Source organism: Python bivittatus, unplaced genomic scaffold (genome assembly GCF_059951505.1).
Source record: "Python bivittatus isolate LINGU-HERP-01145 unplaced genomic scaffold, Pbiv_v1 ctg000610_np1212, whole genome shotgun sequence".
Taxonomy (NCBI): Eukaryota; Metazoa; Chordata; class Lepidosauria; order Squamata; family Pythonidae; genus Python; species Python bivittatus.
This window is the reverse complement of record NW_028277088.1, coordinates 22538440-22558118: the sequence shown is the minus strand read 5'-3', so window position 1 is coordinate 22558118 and position 19679 is coordinate 22538440. Positions and strand designations below refer to the sequence as shown.

Genomic DNA, 19679 nt, shown 5'->3' with positions numbered 1-19679 from the left:
CAACATAGCCAACTTCTAAATCAAGTTAGCAACAGATAGCAATCATGTGTACAATCATACAATAAAGAACAATAAACACTATCAATAAAAGTCAATTAAAATTAAAAATCTTAAATGGTTGCTATTTCTTGGTGAAAAGACTTCTGGGTAATACCATATGAGACAATGAATATATGGTGATGTTTCACTAGTCATGCAACTCACTTGTTCAGAACAGATCTGAAACTGAACTTTGCAACAGATGTCATGTTCTTATATACTACCTTAGAGAAGCAATATAAATTCATAAACATCCATATTATTTAAACAGGAAGGAAGGCTATCAACTGTTGCCTTCCTAGTGGTTAGTGACTAGCAGTAGGCATTCCTCTACATAAAACACATGCAATATATAAGATATAATGTCTGTTGCTGAGTTCAGGTCTAGATCTGCTCTAAAAAAACTAATAGCATGGCTAGCACAAATTCACTGCCTCACCTGTTATTCTCCCTTAAGTCATTTCACCAAAGTTTTTAAAAAAATTGTTGCAGGGCTTTGTTTCTGTTTTTCTGCACAATGCAATTAATGCAATTAATAAATTGACCAAAGTTCATACTCTGGGACAAGACCACACCTTAAATACTTATAATCATTGAAATATAAGGGGTCATTTAAGCCATCAAAGGCCAACATCAGGTTCAGCGCAACAATCTAAATTAAAGTATCCCAGATAGATGGTTGCCTGTCCCCTCTCTGGAGAACTGGTACCACTATCAAACTGCTCTTATTGCTACACATTATTTTTTTTAACATTAAATCTGAATCTGATTCTTGTAATAATTTTAATCCATTATTCTGTATCCTTGACTCTGGAATGAAAGCTAACAGGTCTTGACCATCTTCTTTGTGACACTGCTATTTTATCTCCCCTCAAGCCTAAATGTACTGAGCTTCTTTGATCTCTTTTCACAGAAGAGATAAAAAATGCTTGTTTCAAAACAAGAGTGTCGTTTTCTCCTCTTCTCTCCAAAAGTTGGTTATAGTATAATTGGTACCACAGTCAATAATAATAGAATTCATTTATGTGATGAGACACACCAGATGAAGACAATAACTTAAAAATATATATATATTATTGCATTCTATATATTGCACACATACTTTTCACTGCATGACAAAATTTCTGGATGCGGAAGGAAGAAAGGTAGTAGGTAGGTCCATAGTTCTCTATAGTGTAATGCCTGACTTTAAAACAGCATCCATCAATATTAATTTACCTGTGTTCTGGCTATAACCATCTCTATTGATGCCAATTAAATTATAACCAGTAACTCGTTGCCACCTTCGAACTAGGAACTTCATTCTGCATTTAAAATAAAGCGAAAATATAATGTAATATTTAGGACATTTGATATGGAGAACCGAATCAATCCAAATAAGTAAAACATTGTTTTGTAAGTCCATACATTGTGAGAAATCATTGCTAGATATAAACCATTTGTTAACTTACTAACTCCTAACTTGCTTTCTAAGTCTTCTCTATGTATTTTGGAGAATAGTTTCCTAGCTATAGGGCTTAGCATTAAATGAAGAAATATTTGTTTTCACCATTTTACCACTTTATATACATATTCAATTTGATACATTTTATACAAAAAGGATTTTTTAAAAAACAAATTGAATCTTTTGTGTCTTACCTTGAAATTGCAATTAATACTCTAACAGCTGAGCGAAATCGTGTAAAACTTTTTGAATGGTGTGTGATGACCTCCAGATGAGTGTAGGAAGGCTGCCCGCCCATTCTTGTAATAAGAGTTAAAGTGGCTTCTTCACACTCTTGAAACCCACCCAGTAAGAGCAGCAAATATTTCTTCTGATAAATGAGAGCCTTCCGAAAGCTCTCTGCTCTCAGGTATCTTCCATAAACTCTCTAGATTGGAAATTAAATAATACAGTGGGAAATAACACATTTTGAAGTGTTACATGCAATCATGCTTTTTGGTTTCTAGACGAATAGTTCTTTCACAGTCTTTGCTGCAACTAAGAATCTTGTGGCCTTGTAAAGACTAATGAAGTTGTTATTTTATGGCATTTTGTCTACTTCATCATCTGGTGAAGTAAACTGAGACTGATGATAATTTATGTAATAAATTGTCTTCAATTACCATTCTTATGCAGTTCCTAGTTTTAGTAATACAGCATGGATATGTGTAGTTTCCAATCTTAACTGGGAAAATACTTCCTTCTTCTGCAAATCAGCTAGATGCAAGAAGTCGATTTCTCCTTCACTTTATTCCAGGCATATATTTGGGCAAGGGATTTCATTCAAGTCTCTCTACTGCTAGTGGGCCACACAATACCTTCTAGTGATGCAGTGATATCGCCACAAGGGGCAGGATAAAGTTTCAGCCCATTTTTTATTAGATTTTGGAAGGTGTGGAAATGGGAATGCTTCCCATTTTTAAAAACCACTTCAATATCCCAAACTAAGATTTGCTGCACAATCTTGTAGGTCCTCTAGAAAATACTGGGACCTATATATGGCCATGGGGTTGTCACCCCTGGTTAGTCAAAAGAAAAAGGAAAGATATGGAATGTTTGCAGCTAAATTGAGACAAATAAGGGTGCCACATTTCAGGCTCAGATTATTCTATTTCAGATTACCATAAAAAGCAAATCAGTGCAATGTTTAATGAAAGAAAAAAATATTCTTAAAGTAGTCAAGAAAAAGCTCTTCACCTTTAAAGCAGTATTTTCAGAATCTGATCCCAGTTCTCTCAGGAAAGCCTCATTTCTTAATTCTGCTCTCAGTTTGGCCAGTTCTGCCTCAGCCTGCTTCAGGGACTGTTGCAGACTTAATTTCTCTTTATTCCAGACTTCTTTTTCAGCAGCAATGAGTGTATCAACATTTCTTCCATTACGTAGGGACTGTTTAAAAGTCTTGTGAAATTTCAGAAGTAACATGAGGAAGCACCCAAGTTAGTTAGCAGTGACTATAACCTATTCCCTATTACTAAGAAATGAAAAGAACAAATGCGAGGTGTACACAGCCAAACTATTTACAATAGCCAAGAAGACTATCAGAGGAAGATCTTGGTGGCGCTCTCTGCCTCACTTATCACTGGTTGAGTAAATATGCAAACAGGTTTTATTTAGTTGTGCAATTTCTATAGCTGCCCATCTCAATCCAAGTGACTCCGGGCAGTGTTAACAACCATTATCATTAAGGCCTGTGGAAAAAGCTTAATGCTGAACACAATGCAACTTAAAACATATTTGCCTCTTATACATAATGTGTGAATGTGACCAAGGCAAGCCTTGTGATAGGATGTGCTCACTTACCCATTATACTTTTGTGGAGTAAAGTCGCTACTACTGAAAATGTTGATTACCTGTAAAAGGTAGCCCAAGTGTATGGAACTACATGCAAAGGTGAACATTTGCAGTAGTAACTGCAGTTTCCTCACTATTGAGTGTGCATAGGATTTCAGTCTAAGTACTGAACTACATATCCAATTAAAAATAAGTTGTTTTTTATATGCATAAGATCTTCTAAAATACAAATAACATTAAAGGGAAGACTGATAATTACACTGCAGAAATGAAGAGGAAATCCCTGTAATGAAATCCCTTTAAATTATTTCCACCAAAAGGAAATCCCCCATTAGTCTATTTTCATTTTTTAAAAGCTGTAGGTTAAACAAAACATTTCCTATTTAACATTATAGTGGGCTTACAAGTTATTTGACAGTTTGTCCAAACAAACAAGTACTTAAGATGGAGTAAAAGCCTATGTAACTTCAAAGGAAGAAAAAACATACCGAGTCTCCACAAGATCCTATGTGTTGATATCTTCTCAGTTCCTCCTCCAGTTTCATGACTGCATTCCTCAAATTGTTCTTTTCCTCACTCAATCTACTGACAAACCCAGTCAGTTCAGCATTCTGTTTTAGCAATCTTTCAGTCAATGAAGCTGAAGATGGCAGATCTGAATTAATCTAGATAGGAAAAAATAGCAAGTAAAACAGTTCAAATAGCCTGAACTCATCTGCAGTTAGAAAATGTAATGCAAGAATGCACTTTCTAAGAAATTTGGAAATACAAATCACAAATATAATGCATATTTACATTGCATAAAAAAATCTATTGCTTCTTTTCAGATACATCTTACATAAAAGACTGCACTTCATTATAATAGGTTTTTTAAAATATTATCTACATAATTATTTTGTTGTTTTGCATGTTTTACTTATTTGGACTCATTGTAAATTGCCTTGATTACATCATATAAAGAAAGAAATGTATCAGAATTGCTTCACAATTCTATGTTCCATGTTGTAAATAAAACCATTTTGAGCTCCCTAAAGACCCAACTGTACTCCCCCAAATCACAATTTTAAATGTAAAACTGTCCACATGCTTTAAAACACCAAAACTGAAGTTATCTTATGCTTGCAAATGTACACAAACTAATTCAGTTTATATATATTATTTTCTCATCTTAAAAATAGGCCCAAATAAGTATTTGTCCTCCCTGTCCTGGAATGTTACCTCCAGGTTGGATAAATCAGATAGCAGCTGTAATTTTAATAGAACTTCTTCAATGTTAGTTTGTATCCCAATTAAGTCTTCATCATCTGCTTTTTCAAAGGGTAATCTGGAATAAAAAAATAATATCTGACATTTGTGTAGCATGACTAAACATAAAATACATATAATCACATATGCTATCTATAGTCTTTATGTTAAAACATAAAATAATGGAAAGTAAATCATGTATCTATACATATAGCTTAATATTGTAATATTTTTAAATAATTCCTTTAGAAATTGTCACTTTATTTATAACTTTATACTATATTTGCTCATAACCTGGCTTTCTATTACTCACACCATATACAGTGGAACCTCGAGTTACGAATTTAATCCGTTCCGTGACTCTGGTTGCAACTCGAATTGGTCGCAACATGAGGCAAATTTTCCCATAAGGTTCAATGTAATTACCGTTAATCCGTTCCGGCGTCCGCGGACCACGCGGCAGGGGCGGAAAAACGGCCGCGGACCACGTGGAACAGGCGGAAAAATGGCCGCGGACCACGTGGAACGGGCGGAAAATGGCCGCGGACCACGTGTCACGGGAGGGAAAATGGCCGCGGATCCAGTTCGTAACTCGAGGTGGTTCGCAACATGAGGTAAATTTTTGGGGCCGGAGCTGGTCGTATCTCGAAAAATTTGTAAGGAGAGGCGTTCGTAACTAGAGGTACCACTGTACTCCTAAACTGCAGCATACGTTACATATAGGTCTTTCATCATTGTATTGCTATTAAAAATAAAATAATCTAACCTGCAGGCAGCTTTAGTGGCCAACTGTTTCAACTTGGAAAACACATTTCTCAGCTTCTGCCTAACCATCTCAAGCTCTTGAGATTCTCTAGCAGCATCACCTCCTCCTTCTCCAATGTCAATTAGGGAAGAGTAAGACAATTCTTTTGTTTCAGCTTGTCCCATTTTTTGCTGGAAAATCCACTTTCTTGTTCGTTCACTAGATTCATCCCAAGTAACCTGCACATAAAAATATGAGGTGTGAGAAGGAAATCAAACTCTTCCTCCATGAAAGGAGGAAGCCAAACCCTCCTGCTTGTCTCACCCTGCCATTCAATCTTTCCATGGCAGTCAACGTAAAATTTACAATTAGAATGGGCTCATCCAAAAGACTAAAATGTGGCAGGAAGAGTCAAGATTGCTTGAACCTAGCCAAAAAGATCCCCCTAATCAAATAACAAAAGATCTTGCTGGAAGAGTTAGCATTCTTTGAATTTAACTGAAACCTTAATCAAACAAGGAAAGATCTCTTCCCAGAAGAGATCTGCCTACCAATCAGGTAGTGCTAGACAGGCAAACACAAGATGTCTGATACAAGAAACTAGCTCAGTGGGGTGGCTGACCTCAGAGTGCCCTCTCTTGGAACTTTGGCCAATTACACTTTCTGAGAACTAGAGGGCGGGCTCTCAGGTTTCTCTATATAAATTCTCTTTGGGAATCCTTGCTTGTGGCCACCTCCGAGACCCGATTCTGTGTACTGTGCTCTCAGAAATAAACTTTTATCTCTGCTTCAAGCAACTGCCTGTGCATTTTATTCCCGGCTCGGAAACAAACTTGATAAGATTTCCTTTCAACGGGGGGAAGGAGGGGAAAACTTGTTTTTTACAAATACATGAAAATTAATTCTAAATTCAACTAAAGACATGTGGCATTTATATATATATATATTTTTTAAATATTTTTTTATTTTTACAACAAACACAAAACATACATGAACAAACAAAAACATAGAAAGGCATAAAAAAAGCATCTTCCATTTTATACCGTGTGTCAACCAGTTACCAACTCGTTGGTGCCCCTTTCATAATCTTAAATTCTCATATCATCTATTCAAAATATACTTGTATACTTATCAATTAACAATTATTAATCATTCATAGCTAATCTATAGAATCATTTTTTACAAGAAATTTTAACTTTCAATAGGATTAGTAATACATTTTCATCTATCGATTATATGTGTATATATATAATAATTAATATCAAATTTCTATTATAAAATTTCCTAATCCATTACATTACTATATTTTCTCAGTGTCATATAAAATTACTTATCTTCTTACTCTAATTTCAAATCTCAATTTAACTCATCTCTGCATATTCCATAATTTTCAATAACTTCCTCCTGCATAAGTACTTTTTAATTTTTCCAATTCTTAAAAGTTACAGTTCTAACCAGTATCAGTTACAATATCAGTTACAGTTCTAACCGGGTTACAGTTCTAACCAGATTCTTCACTACATGTTTCAACAAAAATGTCTCTAGTTTAAAATCTATATGTTACTATATTCAACCATGTATAAATTTTAGTCTAATCTCTTAAAACATTTACAATCAAATACAATTTTTAACTATATATCTCAGATTTATACTTTATTCCAGCGCTTGCATAATTTTGAGTTCACCCTTTTCATTCAATATCCCAAAATATCTAGCTGTTTATTCCTTTTTCTATATTATTGGATAAGAGAAAGCAATAATAAATGTCCTTTCAAACATTCTGCTTTTTGAAGCTTCTGTCAATTCCATCATTGTTGTATTCCCCTCGTTTTTTCTTTAAACATCTGAAGTAGTTTCTTTCAATATTGTTTTACTTCTTCTTTTTGTGCATTCTCTTAGTACGATTTTCCATTATAATCTTGTATAATCTTTTTCTCACCCTCAGTGCCAAGAACAAGTCTGTCCCTCTTCATTTATCAGTTGATTAACCCTTTTAATTCTCAGTTTATAAGCCTCACAATAATTCTGTTTAATGTTTCTGATTTCTTGTACTATTTCTTCCTTTTCCACTGATCCCGTTTTATGTTTAATTAAGTCCATTTTAGCTTTAATATCTTTTTTTCTTTTTTTTTGCGGGAATTTCTGCAGCTCTTCTTCCAGTTTTTTATAGTCATCCTCAATAGTTTAAAGATCTTTTTCTGCATTGTGTTTCTCGTATAGTTTATTATCTTGATAAACCTTCATTGAGTCAAAGGATTCTTTATCTTTGTTCTTGCCAAAAAAAAAAAAAAGCAAGAGGAGAAAAAAAAAAGAAGAGGAGGGAAAAGACTAAGTCTCTTTAAAAAAAATCCAACTGAGGGGGGAATGGAGAGCAAAGCAGAGCTTCTAGCAGAAAGAAGAGCTACTGCCACTAATCAGGGCTCTTGTGACTAGCTCAAACTTTCCATCTTGATATTTTCAAAATCGCTTTCAACTCCACTTTCTTGTTTATAGTTACGGATGGCACCTGTATAAACATGCACATCCCACTATCTTTTTAGAAAGCACAGGGTCTTTGAGCATGCGTCACAATAGAAGAAAAAAAGCACTATGTCGAGCCTCTAGATGGCAGTGCAACTTTCTTTCATTTACTTTCTCTTAACTCCACTTTCCCCATTTCAAAATCAAAAAGTATAAGTTTCTTATAACAATAAAGAAATCTTAGTAAAAAAAAAAGCTTAAGATAAAGAGTTATTGAGTATTAAAAAGAAAAAGCCAATCCAATTAAAAATATATTTTTTTAAGAGAAAAACATCTTGCCAGTTCCACTAAAAAGGGAAAGTTGAAAAGAAAAAAAATTTTCCCCCCTTTTTTTATAAGGCTCAATCTCGCCGCTTAATCCACTTTTCTTCACTTTTAAAAATCTCTTTAAGTTACTTAAGGTGTTCTCTAAGAATAGTTGAATAGTAAAAGTCCATCTCACCCAGTTGACACCCCTCTCTTCCTTCTTCCTTTGGAGCTGTCCCGGCTTTCGCAGCCATTTTGGCTGCCTCTCCTCCGCCGGCTTCAAGAGCTTCTCCCGGGATCAATCTGGGACTTGCGGCGTCCCTGAGATCCGCGGGACGCGCCCTTTGCGATCGCCATCTCTACGGGACGGCTTAGGTCCATCGGGACCGTCCAGGGGAGGAGATATCGGCTGCGATCCTGGGAGCCCAGGATCGCCCGCCGTATCGCCGTGACGCCAGCTCCGCCCTCTCTGGCATTTATATTTTTTATATACACACATGATTGAACAGTACTTTTACTGAATAATAGCTTTATTTATTCAAAGTAAGTACTCAGATTTATGTTATTAAAAATCAGTTAATTGTATTGTTATTCATGATAGTTTATATTGTTTTTAAGCTGCTTTAGAAGGATTTGTACCCTGAATGACAAGATACAAATAAATGTAAACTATAAATAAATATTAAAGTGCATATATTGTGACAAAAAACTATTCAGAAAACAACACTGCTTATGTATACATAGATATTTGGGGATGGAGAAGAGAAACTGCCTTTAGAACAAAGAATTCTAAAGAAAACTGCATTAGCATGTAAAAGTTTGTCAGGTTTAGCTTATTTTAACATAATTCTACACAGTCACAGATTTTCCAATTTTACCTATATAACAGTTCTAAAAGCTAGATAATCTGTAACTATGAAGAATTCTTTTAAATTAAGCTAAATCTGACAAACTTTTATTAAAGCAGTTTTCTTGGAAATTATATGAAGTATTTCTAAACTATTTAAGTTGACTGTAATGGGCCACTTTGCACATAACAGTAAATCATAAATCTAAAGGGTTCTGACTTATTGTGATCAAACAAGTAGTATTTCACTCCTGTACTGCTCCCACTAGACTGTTCCTGCAGGAACAAACCAGGAAGTCTCACCCAATTACTGTATTTTGTAGCTTATTGTTCTCTTAACAAAACTAGATTGCAGCATCCTGTGATCACATGATCAAATTTGCAACTTTCACAGCCAGCTTCCAACAAGCAAAGTCAATGGGGAAGCTGGCAGGAAATCACGAATTGTGGTCACATGATGTCATGCTTAACAACCCATGGTGATTCACTTAATGACTGCAGCCAGAACTGACATTGTAACTTGGCATGGTCATGTGATGTTTCACTTAACAACCGTGCTGCTTAGCAATAGAGTTGGTGGTCCCAATGTGGTCAGTAAATGAGGACTACCTGTATATGGGAATAGGCATAGCTATATGTCGTTTGGACTTAAGGCATGATCCCAGAAAACAAACAATGGTCAAAACTGTTTCAGCACCATCCTGCACCTTCTCAATTTTTCTGCAGCCTTCAATACCATCAACCACAGTATCCTTTTAGATTGGCTCAAGGGCTTGGGAGTGAGAGAGACAGTGTTCTGGTGGTTCTCCTCCTTTCTCCGTGGCCAGTTCCAATCAGTGTTGGTAGGAGGAGAGCAGTCTAGCTCTGGACTCTTGCTTTATGGGGTGCCTCAGGGCTATATTCTTTCCCTGCTTTTTTATCATCTACATGAAACTGCTGGGGGTCATCTGTCAGCACAGGATACAGTATCATCAGCATGCTATATATACATAGCTGGCTGACCAAGTGATGCTATCGAAGTTCTATCCCAGTGTCTGGAGGTTGTGGGGGTTTAGTTGCGGAAGAAAAGGCTTCAGCTCAGCTCTAGTAAGACTGAATGAACGTGGATTTGGGCTTCTCTGATCCTGGAACTAGAGATTTTCCATCCTTGGCTCTGGGAAGGGTTGCACCCCCTTGCTTAAGACCAATGCACTATATGAGGGTCCTCCTGGACTCAGTTCCTACTTGAGAAGCAAGTGGCAGCTGTGGCTAGGAGGGCGTTTGCACGATATTGACTTAAGTGCCAACTGTGCCTGTTCCCAGACTATGAAATCCTACTTGCAGTCACTCATGCCTTAGTTACCTCCCAGTTGAACCATTGCAAAGAGCTGTAGATGGGGCTGTCATTGAAGACGACTGGTCCAGAACGGAGCATGTAAGTAGTTATGGGTGAACCTTTGTATAACAATAACACCACTACTTTGCAAGCTGCACTGGTTCCAAACAGACTTCCGGGTACAATTCAAGATGCTGGTTATCATCTATAATGCCCTATATGGCACAGTTTACTTAAAGGTTGACTGCAAGACTATTGACAAGACCATCCCACCTAGGATTTGCATGCTCCTTCCTTAAAGCAGTATGCTCTGATGAGACCTAGCAGACATGCCTTTTCTGTTGCAGTGCCTGTTCTCTGGAATGATCTCCTTCCTGATATATGATTGACCACAACCCTGTTGACTTTTAGGAAAGCATTAAAAATGTGACTTTTGCCCCAGGCACTGGGATCAGGATGGTAGGTGATGCCATCTTATGACATGTAGTGTATTTTGAGGGGGGGTAGGCGATTGTCTGTTAATTTTGCTGTTGCAATTTTAATTATAATTGCATTTTTGGTTTTTCTTTATTGACGTATGCTTCCCGGAGCTGCATTTATACAAGTTGGGCAGCCATATAATTTTCTTAAATAAATAAGTAAATAAGCTAAATAAAATTGCATGTGAAAAAAGTAGGGTGGTATAAATTAGGATATTGTAATCCTTTTCTTTTCATGCTGCTCTTTTCTCTAAAATAATCCAGAATCCAATTCAACTGTAATTGTATTTTTGTACAAGGATTCAGTTTTGTTTCTTCTAATCATGGGGTGAGGCACAGAACTATGCGAGACTTCATCCAACCACTGTTCATTCCTCACCCAAGATGCAAGCATGCTTGTTGTCATAAGCCAATCACTTATGATTCACTTAAAGCAATACTAAGATAAATTCTGATATTAAAATCTATTGAACAGACAGCATAGAAATAGATGTATACAAATAAATAAACAATATGGAACTAGCTTTAAAATAAAGTCTGAAGAATGTTTAAGTATTAGCATATATGTACAAACATATTAAAACTATAACCAATTTACTTTTAACCAGTATTATAGAGACATTTGTACTAGACTCATCTCACCATTACTGTATAAATACCCAGGACGCACAGGATAATTCTACACCTTCCTGCTGCTTTCAGATACCAACACTGCTACAACATATAATGTTGCGCAGCAGCAATTAAAATTTGTCAGATGATGACCTGTGCCATAAACTAATATAAATAAGCATCTAGTTCATCATACTAGAGCGCTCTCTAATTTGATATAGTCTGCCACATACTGACTTTTATGACCTCCTACACCCATCTAATGCTCTTACCCCTCCTTTTAGATATTTTTAGACTATTTTTTTAATATATAGTTTGTTATAATATGTATATTTTAATATCTTCCAGCTTTTCATAATTTTTTTAGATCCCTTTTAGATACATATTCTCTATTTTATAACTTTTAGCTTTTTATTATTATTTTTCTGAAGTATTTTCTGTACTTTTTAAACTGACTGTACCCTCCTTATACTGGTCTTTGACTGTAGTAAATATTTGATGATGATGATGATATTACTTTTAATCAGGGCCAGTGCTTCATTTCTATTTGTTAAGGTGACAGCAATAACAAAACTGGTGCTAATATATGACATTCTCCTCATATATTAGTGTCAGCTGCACTATGGGAAACAATGAAATTATTTGTATGAAAAATGAGCAATAAGCAAAGGCAGATTTAGAAAATTACTCTGGAAAATAACAAATGCAATTGTATTAATAAGCACCTATAATACTGAAAGGCAAAATAAGTTTGCCTTTGAGCGCTACATACCTCATTTACAGTCTGACATGTTGCTTTTTCCACCTGTGATTCTACCTCTTTTTTCTGCATTTTTTGCTGTAATTCTTGGACCATTTCTTGATGTTTCTTTTCATCACACAGCAACTGATGAACCTGTTGTCTCTCTTCTCCAAGTTGCCATTGCAAGTCTCCCACTCTGGATTCCAGTTCATGAATTTTTTTCTGTGCCAGAATATTAGCATCTTGTTCTGCCTGTAGAGTTTTCCTCTGAATCTGCCTTTCTTTTTCCATCTGTTGTTTCAATTGCACATATTCCAATTTGTTCTTTTCCATTTCATTAACCAGTACAACTATACGGCTATGCTTTTCATCCAATTGTTTTTGCAGATCTTTGAATAATTCTTCTGCAAGTGTAGAACTTCCATCCCGCTTTGTCTGTTCAATCATCTGGAGCTGGGCACATAAGTCTTTTTCTCTCTCTAGGGCACTGCATAACTCAAGAACTTTGAGCCTCTCAGATTCAAGCAGTACTTGGAGCTCAGAGTTACAGCTGTGCTCCTGGGATAGCTGGACCGCATTTAGTGTTTCCTGGGATTCCATCTTCTTTTGCAAATCATTTGACAGCTCTCTTTCAAGCTCCAACAGATTAGTCAGTTCTATATTTTTCTGTTTTTCATTTTCAAAAGAATATTTCAAATCCTTACAAGGGAAAAGAACAAAAGAAAACTCTCAGTACATATGACTTTGAACAGACCACTGGAATGTACCATAAAAGTAATTTTGAAGAGTCTTAGAATCTGATACTTAAAAGTGTGGAAAGACTAGCCATGTGCTTATCTTAACTAGGATTCTAATTCAAGGTTTTACTTAATTCAGAAGTTTGTTCACTGATTATTTTTCTGGACTTCAGTAGTATATTAAGGATACATGTAACATACGGAATACCTGCAATTTTAGGAGTAAAGCTGTAAATCGTAACTATTTATTTTACTGTTAGCAAAGCTATCTTGGAATAAGGCATTCATTATACAAATAATTATCAGGAATGAAAGGCTGACCTAATTTGAGACCTGGCTAGCCATGCTGGGAGCAAAGGATATCTGAGTCAACTCTCCTGGCTGAGTAACCAATATCCAGCACCAGCATAGGTTGGAGTGGGGAAGAAGACACAATCTGTTTGGGAGTGTGCTGCAAGGTTTTTTTTGTACCTAGTGCTGGATTGCAGAGAAAGAACAGAGAACTTGCTGATATATTGCTCATGATGCTGCTCAACATCTTTCCCTGCCTGAGCTGGTGGAGATAATCTTTGGGGTGATCTTGGAGAATCTGAAGACAGCCTTTTATAGCTAATACAACAGTCTCAGATCTTCATAGGCCTAACACAAATTGTAGGACATACTTTGATCTGGTTTTGGGATTAGGAAGGATTGGCAGGGAATTTATGGTTGGTGAGGTGGAAATCACTTTATAGTGAAATTTGTATTTTCTCTAATTACCTCTCTGAAAGGGAGAAGTAGCCATTTAAAATGGTTCACTGTCAGAGACTAAGTTTTTCTTCCAGATGCAAAGGCTTACAATTCTGTGGAAGCTTTAGTCCCTCTACTGAACAGTGACGCTATATTTCCTAAGGCCATCTTTGGTTATGATGAGCCCAAAATGATCCTTGGCTTACTGACAAACACCAGACAATCAAGCAAACAGGCAGAGAATCACTGACTGCACATGTAGCACACATCTTGGGAAAATACTATTGACCACAGATCGGAGTGTATAATTTCACTTATCGTGCAATGTAAAAGAGTAAGAGGGTTAACTTCTCCACCATCACTGCATCCTTAAACAACTCCCAAAGAGGTTTTCTTACTGACTGGAGGCTAATCTGGAGGCAGACTCAGGATACATTTGTGATGCATTTTGAGGACAACATTGCTTTCATCTGCTCTTGTTAATTATATGGGGACCGTGTCTGGTCAGAGTTATACTTATGGGATCAATTTTAGTTACTGGAACCAATGGAAGTAGGCATTTCTGGAGGATTAAGCCAATTATCTGAGCTAGATTCTTACTTATCATAATTGTTAGGCATCAGCAGAGATCTTACTGTGTGCTCAAGGAATGGGTAGCATCTCTTTATGTGAGAGAATTATAATTAATGCTTTGAAGGTAGTGATGCTGTCTCTCTTAAAAGAGATCCTCCCAGAAAGCTGAGGTTTTTGCCAACTATCACCCAGTTGGATATATTTATTTCTTGAGCATGGTGCTGAACATCAAAATGGCCACCTAGTTACAAGTATACTGGGAGGAAACCAATTACCTAGGTCCATTTCAACCTGGCTTTCAGTCTGGATATAGCACAGTTTGGGTGTTGTGATTACTCTCTAAACCCTACATGGCTTAGGAACCAGGTGATCAAAATACTGATTTTTCCAGTGCCATCTAACCATGCATTAAGATCAGCTGGGATAGCCCTGTTCATATTTCCATTGGTGGACTCAGATCATAGTAGGCCAGGAGTAGGGCCATCTCAGTGGCAGCGCTCCAAATATGGAACTCTCTCTTGAGGGATGTTTGATTGGTTACCATTGCTGATTTTAGTCAGAAACAAGCAAGGTCAGACCTGGTTAGTACTTGGATATGAAACTACCAGGAAACCCCAGGGATGTAGGCTAGACTGGGATGTTGAGAAAATTCTGGAAGAAGGCAATGGCAAAGCACTTCTGTACTGTTAAGTACATGTAGACTACATGTACATGCCCACCTAGTCATCATGTGTCAAGCTTGACTTAAAGGAGTCTTTACCTTTTCACCAAGACATTTATAGAATAACAAGTCAGCTGGTTATTTTGCTTTTTCTGTTTTAAAAAAATAATTTTATCTTTTCTATTCTTTGTAAGAATGGTTGGTTTAATTATGATGGTTTTATTTAATGCTATGTTTATTGTTCTCTTATAAACTGGAAGAATATAGAAATAAAATAAATGCACAAGCAAACAATATTTCAAATACTCACATATTAATTGCTTACATTGCTTATGAAATAGGGATTATAAAACAGTAAAGTCAAAACTCATACAGAAGAACACTGTTTTTTGTGGCTTTTTTCCTTTTTTACTGTATAAGAATTCAAAGGCCTTTCAGGCATTTACACATTTTGCACACAGGCTCTACACTGATCCAACTTAACTTGAACTAGATGAGAAAGGGGAATATTTTATATACTTATTAGCAGCATATGGTATCTCATGGAACAGTCCAGACTCAGTATTAGTGCACATGCTTTCTATACAGAATGTCACTGGCTCATTGCCTCACATCTATGGCTTAAAAGTTCAGCTGATAAACGGCACGCAAGACCTCTGCCCAAGTCATCAGTGTCCTGCTGCCAATAAGACTATATAATATTGAACACATAGTTGTAAGGCAGATTATTATATCTCAGAAAGATGGAAATATTTCTTTGTGTAATAAAACACACATTCCACTATCTAGAGATACTCCAGCAGACTTATTCTTTCATAACCCTCACTGCTCAGCATGGATTATAGAGATAAAGTATACACAGTTCAAGGTTCAATCAAATGAAGTACACTGGCACTATTCCAAGAGCACTATGAGATATTATAATATACTATCTCAAGCCTCCGGGATCATGTTGTCTTATTATTATACAAAGATATTTTAAAACAGGTAGATAGTGCACCATAGGTACTTCAGCTATTGCTGCTGTCTTCTCCCTAACAATTATACTATGTAAATGTTTGTCTATCTCATTCAAATATGTGAGAAATATTTATCATATTGATAACTTGTTTCATTAAGCCCACAGAGAAAGACTTTTTGTTAATTATTCAGTGGAAAAGACCACATCTGGTACAAGGAAACTGCTGACAAGAATAATTAGAAATATTTAGTTTTGGTCACTGAGGCATTTGGAATGCACTCTACTTTTCACAGTAGTTTGTTGTTTTAATCTTGAGCCTCTGTCTGAAAAGTCTGTGAGGAAATACAAACATTAAAGATACAGGCTTAATTCTCTATCTTTACAATGTACTGCATCTTATTTAATATACACTAAAGCGTGGATAAAAAGCCCCCCCAATCATCATCATCATCATCATCATCATCATCATCATCATCATCATCATCTGTATTCCAGGGTACATTTTGAAGAACCAAAATTGGTTACCTCAATCTCTTCTTTCTGTCTTTTTTCACTGTGTTCTACTTTAGCCTTTTCCTTCTCCAAGGCCCACTGAAATTCCCTTGATTTCTTCTGTTCGCTTGTGATTGTATCTTTTAAGATGTCAAGTTCAGTTGCCTTCCCCTTAAGTTCATTTCTGACAAAAGTCAAGATAAATTCCTTTTATAAACTCCATTTGAAAAATAACTAAAACAGGAGAAAACATTTACATTCCTTTGTGCACTGACGGCAAAACTATACATTACAAGGCAAACTTGCAGTTTTCCAAAATTTTGCTTCTTAACAATAATTGTGAGATGGGCATGCAGCTGAGAAGTAGTATTAACCTCTTTCTTGTCCACAACCTCTACTACTAATCTTCCCCTGTACTCTTCTTTTGCACTGATTGGGTTAACATACATCATTGTATATATCAACTTTCATCATTGTTTTTCTTGTATCAATAAAATTCAGCAAGCAAATAAATTAGATTAAAATAATCTGATTAAAATAATCAGTTCTATACCATGTTTGCTGTAAGAGGCCCTTCCATGCTTAAAAATAAATAAATAAATAATTAAAAGCAAAAGAAGTCAAAGTGAATCTTGCATAAAAAAATATGGGTAAGAACAGAACAGTCTAAAGTTGACATTTAACATATTTACAGTAGATCCTGTATACCTCTATAGAAAATAGCCCTGAAAAATATACCTGATAGCTTCCAGATCCCTTAAGTGCTTATGTTGTGCTTTTAGTGTTGTTTCCAGTTCCAGCTTGGTTTGCCCAAGTTCATTCTTTAGTTCTGCAACCACCATCTTCTCAGAGCTGAGCTGCTCCTGAAGTTCAGCTGCTCTGTCCTTGGTATTTTTGAGCTCTATTTGCATTTCCATATTGTATCCCAACAATTCTAGAAAGTACATTGTCACACAGTAAGGAACTGACTAGATATACTAATCGGTCACAATGAAACAAAATCCTGAACAAAGAGCAAACCCAGTATAGTGTTTATAGAAAACATTTAACTCCAGCAATAATAATACGAGGTTGTTTAATCTTTAGTCCTTTCATGAAACATGAATTAATTCCATTACAGTGTTCCACATCATAAAGAATGCATTATAATCCCATTACAAGAATTTCAGTCCAGCTAGGCCACTAAAGTCTATTCTCCAAGCTGTTGGACTAAGATCTGTTACCTGAAACGTCTGTAACCTGAGATGTCAGGGATCTTAACAGATAGCTGAACCCTACAACCTTGATATTGTAAGTGCTACTTCCTGTCTTTCCGAAGCTGGCTGAGATCCTATGATATGTTATCCAGGTTGAGTTTTGGAATCCTTATGTTTTTAATTCATGTATACCAAAAATAATACACAAACTTATTTTTTTTAAACTGAAGCCTAGAAAAGAAGTCTGATGGAAGGAATGTGAAGGTAACCGCATAGAGCAAACAATCATACATATTACCTTGACATTTTGGTTCAATTTCTATTTCTTCCTTTACATCAGTTTGTCCGTTGTTTAGTTGTGCATGTAATATATTGATTTCCATTAACAAACTTTGTCTGTCTGCATTCTGAAGGCAATCCAAAGCACTCCTCTGATATGTCACCTTTTATTAGTTATTAAAAATAAAAAGCAGAGAGAAATACCAGATTAATAACCCAGTTTATTATGTAGAACTTGTCATAAAGTTAACAAGTCCTCATCTCAGATAATTTATAGAAATGTACTGGATTTCATCAACAGAAGAATAAAAACATTTTTTTCATGAGATCTTTTTTATATCTGAGTGTTCTTAAGTGGCAGGCCTTCAGTTTTATTAAACACGTGTTTCATAGAATATTCATAACAGCACTCTTGCAGTAAAAGGACACTACATCTTTAGCTATCTTTCTTACAATTACTTTCCAATCCCCCAAGTTGGTGCCCTTAGGATGTACTGGAGTTATAATTTCTGTTTCCCCAGCCACGATGGTTATTTCTCAGGGTTGGGAAAAACTATTTTAAAGTATTTTAAAGGGAACCAGTTTGGTCTAGTGTTAAGACACCAGGCTAGAAACCAGGAAACTGTGAGTTCTAGTCCCACCTTAGCATGAAAGCCAGCTGGATGACTTTGGGCCAGTTATTCTCTCTCAGCCCAACTCACCTCACGGGTGGGGAAAATAAGCGTATTAGGTACGTTCACTGCCTTATTTATAAAAATAATAAAGGCAGGATAAAAAAAAATCTAAAAAAAAAGGTAAAAAATAATTTGCTATTGAACATGATGGAAAGTTTTGCATCTATTTTGGCAAAAAGCCAAAATAGTTGTTTTATTTATTTACAAATATATATGCTAAATGGTCCCAACAGCTATGGGTGAATGCCAAACATATAATAAACCAATCAATCATAAAACTGAAGTGTATACAATAATAATAAATAGTACAATCATAAAATGTAGGACTATGCAAAATTACCCAAGTGTTCTCTGCTTGTAACAAAATTTGTGTGTTGTGAGAGTTTTGTTTTCAGCTTGAAATAAACATGTTCTGTGCCGTATTTAAAACAAAAATTGACCAGCATTGTATCAAGTTTCAGCCAGGAGGTTCTGAGTACCTATGATTATATTTTCGTTTGGTAGCTTGTAATTTGTTTATAATTTCCAGTAGTTAGTATGGCAGTGGGGACTAGTTATGTTCCTCTTGCTATTGGGTTAGACTGGATTTTGAGCAATGCATTTTGAGTGTTTTGACTGTTCAGAGTACTGTGACTGAGCTATTGTTTGTGACTCGTGACTGGGTTGTGTTATTTCCAATGTTTTTCCAGCTGAGCCAGCATACAGCGAGGACTTGTCATGTCTCTGCTTCTATAAATTTAGACTAAATGAGTTATGAAGGAATGGAACATTACAAGGAAAGCAATAGGAGTCCAAAGACTTCAGCCTGCATGGGTGGTAAGTACGTTGCTCTGTTTAAATAAAAAAAAAACTTTACTATGAGGGAATCAGAGTTTATAGAGTTGGGTTGTGGGCTGTGTGTGTACTGGGTATTATTTTGCAAGTACTTAATGCAAAAATATGTTTGTATATGCTACATGCTTCACCACATACATTTCAAGTTTTATTCTAATAAAAAGTAGACAAAATGGACTTTTCTGAATGGAACTGTTTGTAATGGAAAAGAAACAAAAAGTTGTTTCCATTCCCTATAAATCCCATCATCATAAAGGTAAATAATACGTAACACTCCAAAAGACAAAAAGGTCTGGGTGAAGTGTTTGAATATTTTAATAGACTTCAAATCCAGCAGCAGTTTTTTCCAGGTTCAGGTAGTGCTCACTTAGCAACCACTCATTCAGCAACCCTTTGAAGTAACAAAGGTGCTGAAAAAATAACTTTACGCTCAATTTACAACCATTTACACCTTCAGACCATTCCTCAGTCACATGATC

General features: G+C 35.9%; 1 protein-coding gene across 7 annotated transcripts in view; it reads right to left on the bottom strand.

The window, feature by feature from the left end:
- AKAP9 (A-kinase anchoring protein 9) overlaps positions 1-19679 on the bottom strand; it is a 154356-nt gene that overhangs the window by 43397 nt on the left and 91280 nt on the right. For 6 of the 7 annotated variants that reach the window (XM_088150542.1, XM_088150541.1, XM_088150543.1 and 3 more), the window contains 10 exons: positions 17712-17856; positions 16956-17151; positions 16251-16401; positions 12095-12763; positions 5325-5542; positions 4532-4637; positions 3802-3978; positions 2720-2920; positions 1678-1910; positions 1258-1343 (listed from right to left, as the gene is read on the bottom strand). In XM_088150542.1, the coding sequence (XP_088006668.1) occupies positions 1258-1343; positions 1678-1910; positions 2720-2920; positions 3802-3978; positions 4532-4637; positions 5325-5542; positions 12095-12763; positions 16251-16401; positions 16956-17151; positions 17712-17856 (2182 nt within the window). The remainder of the gene's footprint in view (positions 1-1257; positions 1344-1677; positions 1911-2719; positions 2921-3801; positions 3979-4531; positions 4638-5324; positions 5543-12094; positions 12764-16250; positions 16402-16955; positions 17152-17711; positions 17857-19679) is intronic. The other variant, XM_088150545.1, reaches the window with a different exon arrangement.